This window comes from Garra rufa, chromosome 17 (genome assembly GCF_049309525.1).
Source record: "Garra rufa chromosome 17, GarRuf1.0, whole genome shotgun sequence".
In the NCBI taxonomy this organism is placed as follows: Eukaryota; Metazoa; Chordata; class Actinopteri; order Cypriniformes; family Cyprinidae; genus Garra; species Garra rufa.
Genome location: NC_133377.1, coordinates 41,517,473 through 41,533,044, shown reverse-complemented (window position 1 = coordinate 41,533,044; position 15,572 = coordinate 41,517,473). Strand labels below are relative to the sequence as shown.

The 15,572-nt window shown below is 26.4% G+C and overlaps 1 protein-coding gene across 1 annotated transcript in view; it reads right to left on the bottom strand.

The window, feature by feature from the left end:
- The window catches only part of LOC141289416 (integrin beta-8-like), a 21,382-nt gene that overhangs the window by 776 nt on the left and 5,034 nt on the right, over window positions 1-15,572 (bottom strand). The window contains exons 4-9 of the mRNA XM_073821514.1: window positions 14,457-14,546; window positions 13,907-14,050; window positions 8,204-8,558; window positions 6,304-6,526; window positions 710-813; window positions 509-619 (exon numbers count right to left, since the gene is read on the bottom strand). Coding sequence (XP_073677615.1) covers window positions 509-619; window positions 710-813; window positions 6,304-6,526; window positions 8,204-8,558; window positions 13,907-14,050; window positions 14,457-14,546 — 1,027 coding nt within the window. The remainder of the gene's footprint in view (window positions 1-508; window positions 620-709; window positions 814-6,303; window positions 6,527-8,203; window positions 8,559-13,906; window positions 14,051-14,456; window positions 14,547-15,572) is intronic.

Genomic DNA, 15,572 nt, shown 5'->3' with positions numbered 1-15,572 from the left:
ATACATTCATTGTAAAGCTTACAATTGATTACAATTCACCACAAAATCAAATCATAAATAAAACATAAATGAATAAAAAAAAATGAATGAAAAAATATTTTAAAAGCAAATAATAAATAGGAAGAAAAAAATAAAACTGCATTACTGCAATGTGGAAAATACTGACCGTAATATATTTTTATAGTAGCATAAAACTGTAAAGTATTCATTTATCATAGAGCAGCAGGAGTAGTTGAACTGCATTTAATTGAATTAAAATTAAATAAAATTGTAATAATCAAAAGTTAAATAAAAACATACTGTGTTACAGTAATAAGAATCTAATGAGGAAAAAAGTCCCGTAAAACTAAACATCTTTTTGAAATAATGTCACAACAGTCCTAAAATAGGCTTTATTCTCTGTAAGCAAAACATAATTTCTCATTTTTCAGCGCTGTCGAACAGAGGTCGAAAAAAGGGAGGTGGAGGAGGAGGAAGAGAAGATGAAGAGAAGAATTCATTTCCTCACCAGGATGTCGACTAATGTGCAGCTGAGGCCGATCTGAAGCCAAGTCCATGAGAAAGCGGTACTGACACTTCTCACTGCTGGGATACAGGCAGTATTTCCCCCGGACCAGCTCTGGAAAACACCACAGTTCATTCAGACTCAAACAAACACTCACAGGACGTCTCTAATGTGATGCTGGGTGCAGTTTAGCACTGTAGGTACCTGTGATATCATCCACATACTCCACCAATGGAGCGCAGCTGTGATTACAGAGCTGGAACACGTCTGATCCCAGTCCGTTAGACAAGTGACACTTCACACAGCTCCTGATCACAGAGCACATCATTACTCATTTGTATTTAGATTTATTTTTTAAATTTTTTTATATTATATATACACTGTAAAAAAACTATTTGTTGAGTCAACTTAACATATTTTGTTACCTGGCTGCCTTAAAATTTTAAGTTCAGTCAACTTAAAATGTTAAGTTGTACTAAGTGACAACTTAAATATTTGAGTTGATTCAACTTAAAATTATTAACCCCTTAAGCTCGTAATACCGATATAGGAATTGCTCTTAAAAAAGACAAACAGTATATACTGTTGAGTATGCAGTAAGCACTAGGCTTTCTTTAAGTATGCAAAATTGTATATTTAAAAAAATATTGTATGCTTAAGTATGTGCCACCTCCAACTCTTAAAACTACCATATAGTACATATTATGCAGTAAGCAGTGTGCTTGTATAATTTTTTTTTAATTACGCAAAAATATTGCATATTTTAAGTATGCAAAAAGTATTTTAGAATTGAAATGACACATGCAATGTAATGAGGCTGTGTAGCACACTACATTATTGAACACTGCATACTATTTACAACTCTTAAAAAAGTCAGTAAGCATTAGGCTTTCTTCATGCAAAATTGTATATTTAAAAAAATATTGTATGCTTTAAGTGTCTTCAACCTTCAACTCTTAAAACTACTATATAGTATATACTATTCAGTATGCAGTACGCAGAGAGCTTGTATTGTTTAATTTCGCAAAAGTATTGCAAGTATACAAAATTATTTGAAAACTGAAAGGACACATGCAGTGTAATGAGGTTGTGTAGTATACTACTTCATTGTTGAAAGCAGTAAGCAGTATGTCTTTAAGTTAGCAAAATTATTGTATATTTTAAAAAATTGTTTGCTTTAAGTATGTTTCAACTCTTAAAACTACTTCATAGTATATACTATGCACTATGCAGTTTGCAGTGTGCGTTTATTTTTTAATTATGCAAAAGTATTCTATACTTTAAGAGTATACTCTTAGTATGCAAAATTGCAAGCACGCAAAACTATTTAAGAACTGAAATGGCACATGCAATGTAATGAGGATGTGTAGCATACTGTTAAATACTGCATACTATTTTACTTACAACTACTAAAAAAAGCACAGTATATGCTGTGGAGTATGCAGTAAGCAGTATGCAAAATTATTGCATATTAAAAAAAAATGCTTTAAGTGTTTCATCTCCAACTCCTAAAACTACTATATAGTATATAATATTCAGTAAGCAGTGTGCTTGCATTTTTAATTATGCGAAAGTATGAAGTATGAAATGTAATGTGGCTGTGTAGCATACTACTTCTTTGTTGAATACTGCATACCATTTTTCTTACAACTTTTACAAACAGCACATGGTATATGTTGTGGAGTATGCAGTAAGCAGTATGCTTGTTTTTAAAGTATGCAAAACTACTTCAGAACTTTTAAGCATGCAAAATTGCAAGTATGCAATGTAATGAGGCTGTGTAGCATACTAATTAATTGTTGAATACTTTATACTCTTATACTTCCGACTCTTAAAAAAGGCAAACAGTATATACCATGGAGTACACAGTAAGCACTAGGCTCTAAGTATGCAAAATTGCATATTTAAATAAAATATTGTATGTTTTAAATGTCACCTCCAACTCTTAAAACTACTATATAGAATATACTATGCAGTATGCAGTAAGCAGTGTGCTTGTATTTTTTAATTATTCAAAAATATTGTAAGTGTATACTTTAAGTATGCAAAACTATTTCAGATTTGAAAAGACACATGCAATGTAATGAGGCTGTGTAGCATACTACTTCATTGTTGAATACTGTATACTATTTTACTTACAACTCTTAAAAATAGCACACAGTATATGCTGTGGAGTATACAGTAAGCAGTATGCCTTCTTTAAGCAAGTAAAATTATTGTATAGTTAAAAAAATATTGTATGCTTAAAGTATGTTTCACCTCCAACTCTTAAAACTACTACACTGTATATACTTTAAGTATGCCAAATTGCAAGTATGCAAAATTATTTCAGAACTGAAATGAAATGAGGCTGTGTAGCATACTACTTCATTGTTGAAAACCTGCACACAGTATATGCAGTATGCAGTAAGCACAAGGCTTTCTTTAAGCATACAAAATTATTGCATTTTTTAAAAATGCTTTATGTTTCACCTCTAACTCCTAAACTACTACATAGTATATACTATTCAGAAAGCAGTGTGCTTGTATTTTTAATTATGCAAACGTATTGCATACTTTTAGTGTATACTTTAAGTATACAAAATTGCAAGTAAGCAATGTAATGAAGCTGTGCAGCATACTACTTCATTGTTGAATACTGCATACCTTTTTTCTTACGACTTTTACAAATAGCACACACTGTTATGGAGTACGCAGTAAGCACTAGGCTTTCTTTAAGTATGCAAACTGATTGCATATAAAAAAATGCTTTAAGTATGTTTTACCTCCAACTCCTAAAACTACTATATAGTATGCAGCATGCTTGTACTTTTTAATTATGCAAAAATATTGCATACTATAAGTGTATACTTTAAGTATGCAAAATATTTCAGAATTGAAATTACACATGCAATGTACTGAGGCTGTGTAGCATACTACATTGTTGAATACTGCATACTATTTACATACTAAAAGTCAGTAAGCACTAGGCTTTCTTTATACAAAATTGTATATTTAAAAAAATATTCTATGCTTTAAGGGTTTCACCTGCAACTCCACACCTCCAAACTAATATATAGTATATACTATGCAGTAAGCAGTGTGCTTGTATTTTAATAATGCAAAAGTATTGCATACTTTAGGTGTATACTTTAAGTAGCAAGTATGCAAAATAATTTCTACACTGGAATTATGATACAAATATCATACAGTATATACCGTTGAGTATGCAGTAAGCACTGGGCTTTCTTTAAGTATGCAAAATTGATTATTTAAAAAAATATTGTATGCTTTAAATATGTGCCTCCAACTTTTAAAACTACTATATAGTATATACTATGCAGTATGCAGTAAGCAGTGTGCTTGTATTTTAATAATGCAAAAGTATTGCATACTTTAGGTGTATACTTTAAGTAGCAAGTATGCAAAATAATTTCTACACTGGAATTATGATACAAATATCATACAGTATATACCGTTGAGTATGCAGTAAGCACCGGGCTTTCTTTAAGTATGCAAAATTGATTATTTAAAAAAATATTGTATGCTTTAAATATGTGCCTCCAACTTTTAAAACTACTATATAGCATATACTATGCAGTATGCAGTAAGCAGTGTGCTTGTATTTTAATAATGCAAAAGTATTGCATACTTTAGGTGTATACTTTAAGTAGCAAGTATGCAAAATAATTTCTACACTGGAATTATGATACAAATATCATACAGCATATACCGTTGAGTATGCAGTAAGCACTGGGCTTTCTTTAAGTATGCAAAATTGATTATTTAAAAAAATATTGTATGCTTTAAATATGTGCCTCCAACTTTTAAAACTACTATATAGTATATACTATGCAGTATGCAGTAAGCAGTGTGCTTGTATTTTAATAATGCAAAAGTATTGCATACTTTAGGTGTATACTTTAAGTAGCAAGTATGCAAAATAATTTCTACACTGGAATTATGATACAAATATCATACAGTATATACCGTTGAGTATGCAGTAAGCACTGGGCTTTCTTTAAGTATGCAAAATTGATTATTTAAAAAAATATTGTATGCTTTAAATATGTGCCTCCAACTTTTAAAACTACTATATAGTATATACTATGCAGTACGCAGTAAGCAGTGTGCTTGTATTTTAATAATGCAAAAGTATTGCATACTTTAGGTGTATACTTTAAGTAGCAAGTATGCAAAATAATTTCTACACTGGAATTATGATACAAATATCATACAGTATATACCGTTGAGTATGCAGTAAGCACCGGGCTTTCTTTAAGTATGCAAAATTGATTATTTAAAAAAAATATTGTATGCTTTAAATATGTGCCTCCAACTTTTAAAACTACTATATAGTATATACTATGCAGTATGCAGTAAGCAGTGTGCTTGTATTTTAATAACGCAAAAGTATTGCATACTTTAGGTGTATACTTTAAGTAGCAAGTATGCAAAATAATTTCTACACTGGAATTATGATACAAATATCATACAGTATATACCGTTGAGTATGCAGTAAGCACTGGGCTTTCTTTAAGTATGCAAAATTGATTATTTAAAAAAATATTGTATGCTTTAAATATGTGCCTCCAACTTTTAAAACTACTATATAGTATATACTATGCAGTATGCAGTAAGCAGTGTGCTTGTATTTTAATAATGCAAAAGTATTGCATACTTTAGGTGTATACTTTAAGTAGCAAGTATGCAAAATAATTTCTACACTGGAATTATGATACAAATATCATACAGTATATACCGTTGAGTATGCAGTAAGCACTGGGCTTTCTTTAAGTATGCAAAATTGATTATTTAAAAAAATATTGTATGCTTTAAATATGTGCCTCCAACTTTTAAAACTACTATATAGCATATACTATGCAGTATGCAGTAAGCAGTGTGCTTGTATTTTAATAATGCAAAAGTATTGCATACTTTAGGTGTATACTTTAAGTAGCAAGTATGCAAAATAATTTCTACACTGGAATTATGATACAAATATCATACAGTATATACCGTTGAGTATGCAGTAAGCACTGGGCTTTCTTTAAGTATGCAAAATTGATTATTTAAAAAAATATTGTATGCTTTAAATATGTGCCTCCAACTTTTAAAACTACTATATAGTATATACTATGCAGTATGCAGTAAGCAGTGTGCTTGTATTTTTTAATGCAAAAGTGTTGCATACTTAAGTGTATACTTGAAGTATGCAACATTGAAAGTATGAAAAATAATTTATGAATTATGCTAAAAATATCATACAGTATATACTGTGCAGTATGCAGTATACTTGTTTTCCATTCAGAACATAACCTAAAGTGTCAGTCACACAAAATGTAGTATGAACAATTATTTTATACAAAAAATATGGGCAACAGGATATGATATCATTCTCCAGGGTCTGTTTTAAATAAAATGTAATATTAAAATTATTATTAAATTAATTTAAGTAGATTAAAACTATTTAGCAAATGTAATTATAATAATTTATATTTATATAATTATTTATGCATTAATTATCAATTTAAAAAAAGCATTTAAAATAATAAATAAATAAATTTGATCTACTCCTCTATCAGTCAAATGTGTTTTTGCTTTATAAATTCACAGGTCCGAGTTTAAGTTTGGTATGCGCCGGAGGACAAAACATTTTCGCTTGCATTGCCGCGTTTACATGCGCATGAATGAAAGTGAATAGAAGGCAAAGTCTAGTGTGACGCCCTTTTAGAAAGGTATAAAAACTCCCTTGCTCTTCAGTGAGTGTTTAAATGTGTGATTGACAGCTGTTCTAGCCAATCAGTGAGCGCGGTTACCAGTGTGATTGACAGGAGTTGTAGCAGATGGGGCATTTCTCACAGAAGGCTCCAGATCGCCGGCTGTCGTCACACACGCACTTGCCGCACACACACTTCCCCCAGCCGCTGCAGATCAAGCCGTCGTCTGACACGCAGCTCTCGGTGGAGACGGGACAGTCGCAGGCCTCGCCCGTCCAGCCAGGAAGACACACACATTCACCTGAAACACACCGGCCGTGTCCTGAAACGGGAAAAAGAAAACAAAAACACATGCATTTATAGAAATGTGTCCATGCGAGACATTTCTCTGTTATTTAAAGCAATACACATTATTTATAATAAAATGAGTACTTTTTATTTGTAAGCTGATAGATATTACGGAATGATCATTTAAATATATATTTACCATAAGAAATGCAATTAAAACAAATTTACATTTACAACTATTATATTAACAATGTTATATTTTAGCCAAAATGGAAATTATCAAATTATTTAATATAGAAAATCTTTTAAAATTCCAAATGTAATAGTCAAATGTAATATATAAAACTAAAAAAAGAATATTTATACATGCACACACAAATGACAATACATTTCAAAAGTTTATATTATAAGTTTAATTATATTTACAACTTTATATTTGATCAAAAATGTTTTATTATATTTACAATTTTATAAAAAAATCTAATGAATTACAAATTTTTTTAATTCCAAATATTAATATTTAATATATTAAAATACTTAAATATGTAAAAATGATACATATTTTAGAAAAAAAGATATTAAAATTATTTAAAAAAAATCAATTATATAAACATTGTACATATTTTCGAAAATAAATTTATATTTATATTTTAACCTAATAATATTAACTGAATATTTCACTTTTTTTATTTCACTTATTAATATTTAATGTAATTATATAATAAAATACATAAAAAACTATTGAATTCTAAATTATTTTATTAATTATATATATATCTACATTATACTTATTTTAGAAAAAACATATAATTTTAAATAATTATAATTTATTTAATATTTAATATAATTATATATTAAAATACATAAACTACAGAATTCTAAATGATATAATTTTATTAATATCTATACATTATACATATTTTAGAAATTTAAAAAAATTAAATTTAAATCTTATTATGATTACAATTTTATATTTTAACCTAATAATATCAAATAAATATTTACCATTATTTTTTAAAATTCAACATTTTAATATTTAATGTAATTATATATTGAACTACATAAAAAACATTACATTTAAAATTATATTATTTTATTAATTATATATACACATTATACATATTTTTAAGAAAAAATGTAATTATAAAGAATATTATATTTACAATTTTATATTTTAACTTAATATCAAATTAATTTAAAAAAATGTTAATTCCACATACTGATATTTAATATTTATTATTAAAATACATAATGTAAAAACTATCAATAACTTAATTAGTTTATTATAATTTAATATTTAATTATTAATAACAACTATATATCCACATATACACATTATAGAAAAATAAAAAAAATACATTTAAAAAGATTACTATAAATCTTAAATTTCCAATTTATTATTTTACTCGTCAAATGAGTATTTAACACATAGAAAAATATATATATTTAACAAGTTTTATTATAAAACTTATTATTTATGAGTATTTCACTCTGTCAAAATTCTAAATATTAATATTTGATGCAGTAATATATTAAAATACCTAATTTTAAAAAATACTTTAATACATTACAAATTTATTATTAATTTGTTTCATATATTTTTCCAGATATTTTTATAATATATTTAAAAACAAAAACCTACCCACATTTACACACATTTATTATTATTATTTTTTTAGTTAGTCACTCCCAGTTCAGACAGTAAACTTACCTCCACACACCAGGCCCTTCACATACGGACAGGAAAAGTCGTCCATCTCGCAGAGCTTCCCGTAGATGTTTCCCAATCTGCTGGAGTCGCACACACACGTCCCGCATTTACAGACTCCTCTCCCGCTGCAGACGGCTCCGCTTCTGTCCGCTCTACAGGCGTCCGTCTCGGCGGGACAGGCCGAGGGATCGTCATCAAGACAGCGGCCCGTCTCTGTGCAGCTACACCCACAGATCTGACGGATCCGTACGCTGACCGACTCGTTAAAACCCACCGGCCTGACCGTCATCAGAACGTCCCGATCGCCGCCGTCCGCCGAACACGAGCTCATTCCTACAGTCACCTTGAAGAACACCTTCAACAAAAACCACACAACAAAACCACTGATGCACGCAGCAGATAAAGACTGAAAACAGGAGTTTTGCTTGTAAAATATCTCATTCTGAAACTTGAAACCAAGACTGCATTTATCTGATTAAAAATAGAGTAAAAACTGTCAAATTGTAAAATATTACTGTTTAAAATAGCTGCTTTCTATGTGAATATGTGGTGTTTATTATTTTAAATTATTGAAGTATTTATTAACATTTATTAATATTTAAAATTAGCATTTATTTGTACTTTTTGTAACTGTTTTTTTTCCATTTGATTAGTTTTATTTAATATTTTTTTATTTAGCTTTTTATTGTTATTTCAGATTTATTTAATGTTAGTACTTTATTTTATTTTATGTTATTATTTTATTTTATTCCTTTTATTTCAAATTTTCAATTAAGTTTTTTTTTTTTTTATCTAATATTCATTTATTTTTTGGTTGTATTATATTTAGCTTTATTTTTATTTAATTTATTTTTTTCTAATTTTCAATTACTTTTTTAAATCTAATATTCATTTATTTTTTTTGGTCCTATTATATTTATTTTTAATTTAATTTAATTTAATTTAGTTATTTTTAATTTTCAATTATTTTTTTTATCTAATATTTATTTATTTTTTGGTTCTATTATATTTAGCTTGATTTTTATTTTATTTTATTTTATTTTAATGTAATTTAATTTAATTTTCTTATTTCTAATTTTCAATTAAGTTTTTATTTAATCCAATATGCATTTATTTTTCAGATCTATTATATTTATATTTATATTTATTTAATTTAATTTAATTTTGTTATTTCTAATTTTCAGATAAGTTTTTTTTTTAAATCTAATATTAATTTATTTTTTGGTTCGAATTTATTTAGCTTTATTTTTATTTAGTTTATTTTTCGGTTCTATTATATTTAGCTTTTTTAATTTAATTTGATTTAATTTCAATTTAATTTAATTTTGTATTTCTAATTTTCAATAAAGTTTTGTAAAATCTAATATTCATGCATTTTTCAGTTCTATTATATTTAGCTTTATTTTATTTTAATTTCATTTAATTTAATTGCGTTATATCGAATTTTTAATTAAGTTTTTTTTTCATTTAATATTTATTTCTTTTTTTTCGGTTTATTATATTTAGCTTTATTTTAAATTAAATTAAATTAAATAAATTTATTTTAATTTTGGTATTTTTTAAAATTTTCAATTAAGTTTTTTTTTTAAATCTAATATCAATATATTTTTTGGTTCTATTATATTTATATTTATCTATACTTTAATTTAATTTCATTTAAATTTCTCATTTACAATTTAAGTTTTTTTTATTTTAATATTCATAGCATAACATAACATTTCTTAAAATAAAGTGAAAGTATATGTACTACTTCTATGTTACAGATACTGGTGAACTTGAACTTTGTATAAAATTAAATTAAGTAAGTAAAATAATAAAACACTACTTTTATGTTATTTCTCATTTACAATTTAAGTTGTTTAATCTAATATTACTTTATTTTTCAGTTCTATTATATTTAGCCTTTATTTTTATTTTATTTTGTTATTTTTAATTTTCAATTTAGGTTTCTTTAATTTGTTAATTTTCAATTTAGGTCATTTATTTTTCAGTTTTACTATATTTAGCTTAATTTTTATTTAATTGTATTTCATTTTTATTTAATTCATTTAATTTAGCACTTTCTGATTTTCAATTACAATTTGTAAGTCTATTTGTTTTTGTAATATTTACATTTTTCGATTAAATTTATTAAACTTTAATTTATTTCTATTTGACTTTTAGTTTGATTTATTTTAGTACTTTAGTATAGCCAGCTAAACATTTATAATTTCAAATTAAATTTTGTTTTTGTTATTTTTTTTCTCTTCTATTTATTTAGCTTTAATTTATTTATATATCAGTTTTAGTTTTATTAATATTAGACTCTTTTTTTTACAACATATTTTAATTTTCAAGTCTAAAATAAATAATAAAAAAAAATAATAATAATAATTTTCAAATTTTCCATTTAAAATTTTTATTTCACCTTTATTTCAGTTACCAAAATTATTTTTAATTAGTTAACAAAAACAACACTAATCTGCATGTTTTTCTTTTGTGGAACATGAAAGTTTTTTTTTTTTTTTTTAATGTTTTGAAAGTATGTTTGTAACATTATAAATGTCTTTACTGTCACTTTTAATCAATTTAATGCATCTTTGATGAATACAATTATTAATTTCTTTAAAAAAAGACCCAACTTTTGAATTGTACTGTATATAAAATTAGATGTATTTTTTAAATTGCATTAAAAAATGTATTTGTGCAAACTCCACCACCATGAAGCAAGGCCGTTCTCGCATTTTCTTCAGAAAATGCCGAAATCTATTTCTAGCTGTGGTGCAACAGAATTATATTTTGGTTTGTGGTCTCTCTGCTATGTTCCTAATGTGCTGGATATTTCAACACGGGTCACATGATCATATAAAACAGCTTATAAATTTGTGGCATTATAAACAGTGCATTGCAGAGTAATTACTTCCATTAGCTTGTACTCTATTTTCTCACGGGGACGCGGCAGTGGAATAAAAGAAACCCGAGATACATTAAACCTTTACTTTAAAAATCTCCAAGGCATGTTTTATCTCAAATGGATGGTTCAATAAAGACTATTATATCATCATTTGCTCACCCTTATATCATCAATTATATCATCATCTGCTCAAACAACATATGATATTATGATATGAGGAGATGCTTACAAGACAGCCTTTTTTTCCATGCAACAAATGTAAAAAAAAAAAAAAGTACAAAGAAAATATGAAAATATTATTGCAACCTAAAATAACTGTTTCTATGTGAATATACCTTAAAATGTCATTTATTCCTGTGATCAAAACTGAATTATTATCATTACTCCAGTCTTCACTTCAGAAATCATTCTAATATGCTGATTTGCTGCTCAAGAAACATTTCTTGAAATAAAAAAAAATAAAAAGTACATGTACTACTTCTGTTACAGATACTGGTGAACTTAAACTTTGTATAAAATAAAATAAGTAAATCAAAAAATAAAACACTACTTTTATGTTACAGCCACTAGTCACCACAAATTTACATTGTATTGTATTTACATTTATATATATATATATATATATATATATATATATATATATAAAATAAAATATATAAATATATATATATATAAAAAAAATTCCACCAATTGTCACCATGAACTTAAATTGTATAAAATAAAGAAATAAATAAAATAAAATACTACTTTTATGTTACAGCCACTGATCACCATGAACTTACATTGTTAAAAAAATAATAATAATAAAAATAAATAAATAAATAAATAAATATGTATATGGACTACTTTTATGTTACAGCCACTGATCACCATGAACTTACATTGTTAAAAAAATAATAATAATAAAAATAAATAAATAAATAAATAAGTATATGGACTACTTTTATGTTACAGCCATTGGTCACCATGAACTTACATTGTATAAAAAAAATTTAAAATAAATAAATTAATTAATATTTGTACTACTTTTATGTTACAGCCTCTGAACAAAAAAATAAAATAAAATAAAATAAAAGTATATGTACTACTTACATTGTATCAAATAAAAAAATAAAATAAAATAAAATACTACTTGTATGTTACAGCCACTGAACTTACATTGTTTAAATAAATAAATAAATTAATTAAATTATATTTGCGTCGTTTAAACAAACAAACAAACAAATAAATAAATAAATAAATAAAATAAAATAAGTATATGGACTACTACTATGTTACAGCCACTGGTCAACATGAACTTACATTGTATAAAATAAAACAAAAAAATAAAAAAGTTAATAAAATGAAAAATAAAAATAAAATACAATTAGTATCTGTACTCCTTTTATGTTACAGCCTCTGAACAAAATAAATAAATAAATAAATAAATAAATAAATGAAATAAGTATATGTACTACTTACATTGTATCAAATAAAAAATAAAAATAAAATACTACTTGTGTGTTACAGCCACTGGTCACCATGAACTTACATTGTTAAAAAAAAATCTAAATAAATGAATAAATATTGAATAAATAAATATATAAAAGAATATTTGTACTACTTACATTGTATCAAAAAAAAAATACTACTTGTATGTTACAGCCACTGAACTTACATTGTTTAAATAAATAAATTAATTAATGAATTAAATTTGCGTTGTTTAAACAAACAAACAAACAAACAAACAAATAAACAAATAAATAAATAAAATCAAATAAGTATATGGACTACTTCTATGTTACAGCCACTGGTCAACATGAACTTACATTGTATTAAAAAAAAAATAAATAAATAAATAAATAAATAAATAAATAAATGAATGAAAAAAAAAATTCAATTAGTATCTGTACTACTTTTATGCTACAGCCTCTGAACAAAATAAATAAATAAATAAATAAATAAATAAATAAAATAAAATAAGTATATGTACTACTTACATTGTATCAAATAAAAAAATTAAAATAATATACTACTTGTGTGTTACAGCCACTGGTCATGAACTTACATTGTTAAAAAAAAAAAATCTAAATAAATAAATAAATATTAAATAAATAAATAAGATAATATTTGTACTACTTACATTGTATCAAATAAAAAAATAAAATACTACTTGTATGTTACAGCCACTGAACTTACATTGTTTAAATAAATCAATTAACTAATTAATTAAATTAAATTTGCATTGTTTAAACAAACAAACAAACAAAAAAATAAATAAATCAAATCAAATCAAATAAGTATATGGACTACTTCTATGTTACAGCCACTGGTCAACATGAACTTATATTGTATAAAATAAAATAAAAAAAATAAAAAAATGAAAAATAAAAAAAACTTCAATTAGTATCTGTACTACTTTTATATTACAGCCTCTGAAAAAAATAAATAAATAAATAAAATACATAAAATAAGTATATGTACTACTTACAATGTATCAAATAAAAAAAAAAATCCTATTTGTATGTTACAACCACTGGTCACCACAAACTTACATTGTTGAAAAAATAAACATAAATTAAGATCTATGCTACTTTTATGTTACTTTTTTGTTCTTGACAGCCATTGTTCACCATGAACTCCCATTACATGAAAATACCTCCTTTTAAATGAGAGAAAATTAAAATCATACGGATCTGAGCAACACGCAGGTGACTAAATATTATTTTTGGCTGAGCTAGTCTTTTAATCTGAGCACTTTTCATATCAAACGCAGCATCTCTGTTCACCGTACTGCAAAACAGCCGTATCTTAAGGAGAAGCTTTCGTACTGTTTGTTTGGGCCGAACGCCGGAACATTTAGTGTTTCCAGAAACAGCGGCTCCGTCGGGACAGAAAGCAGTAACGTTCACCCGGAAGCGCTGAGCCTGGCCGTCTTCCACCCCGATCTGCACCTCCACATCCGACAGCAGCTTCTGCAAGAAGAAAAGGAGAGCAGCTCAGAAAGAGCCCATTGTCTCGACCTATGATCGCTCTTGTATAAGCAGGTTCACGGCGAAAAGGCCAGGGATAAAAATAGCGGCTCGCTGATTGGACCTCGCAGCATTTTTGGCCCAGCAATCAGAGACCGTTTATAATGCAGGCTTCTGTTCACTGGGATCACTGGATTTTATGGAGGACAATGCATTGTTGTACTTGAGACGAGATTATTCCTGTCCTCAAACGCATGCCGGAACAGATTCTGGCTCTAGAGCCGCTGTTTTTCCCATTAAATACTAAAAGCGAGCGTTTTGAAATGTTTGGGACCTTCTGCACTTCTAATCTAATTGTCCTTGAGTGGATGAAGAAAGCCTTTTTGAAAGAGAAAGTAAAGCTGTTTACCTTGTAGGCATGCACCACTAAATCTTTCAGATTAGATGCTTTGGGAAACAGGCGGCCCACGTAACTTCCAGGAATCAAGTCCAGAAGATCCTGTTCAGAGGAAAAGACGAAGCATTTGTAAAAATAAAACTGTGAAACAATGCAGCAAAAATGTGTTTACAGTAATCGAGTGCATTAGACACACTGGTTCTGGAAGTATTTTCCTATTATAAAAAGAAAGGGATTTAAAAAATGTCTTTGTTAAAGTGTTATGAGTCATGAACCAAACCAACCGGCTCTGAGGAGAATCACAACAATAATAAACTTTGATTTGAAGCAGAGAAGCATTTGGATATTGGATAAAAAGACATGACGGCTTTAATGAGGGAAAGAACTACAATCCTGTAAAGCATTGCACATGACTGAATTAAACCTGATGGTGAGATATTAAACTATTCATTTCAAGTTGTTTTTTAATATTTAAGCATTTTGAGACAGACTCAGTTATGTCATCTGCAGTGTTACTTGCTGAGCTCCAATTGGTGGAATTTCTTGTACAGCATCATAGGAATAAAAAAAAAAAAAAAGTGTTTATTTTTATGTTACTTTCTTTGGAACAATAAAATAAAATAAAACAAACCAAAAAAACCTAGTACTTATATCCATGTGTGTATTTATTTATTTATTGACAGCAACTGGACACCACAAACTTTTATTGTATAAAATAAATAAAAAAACAAAATAAAATAAAATAATAATAATAATAATAATAATAATAAATAATAATAATTATAATAATATGTACTACTTTGGAGTTGCTTTCTTTGGCTTTGACAGCCACTGGTTTCAGTGTAAAAAAATAAAAAAGTAAAACAAACACTACTACTAATATGTTATTTATTTATTGACAGTTAACTATTAACTTTTATTGTATATAAAAAATAAAATAAAACAAAATACATTAAAATAAAATACAATTACTTAATAAAAATTAATAAAACACTTATATACTTATATATACACTCATAAGGTTTTGTTTATTTATTTATTCATTCATTTGTTTTCTTATAAAAAACAATAAAATTAAATAAACACCACTACTTACATTTTTGTTTATTTATTTTTTTCATTCATTCA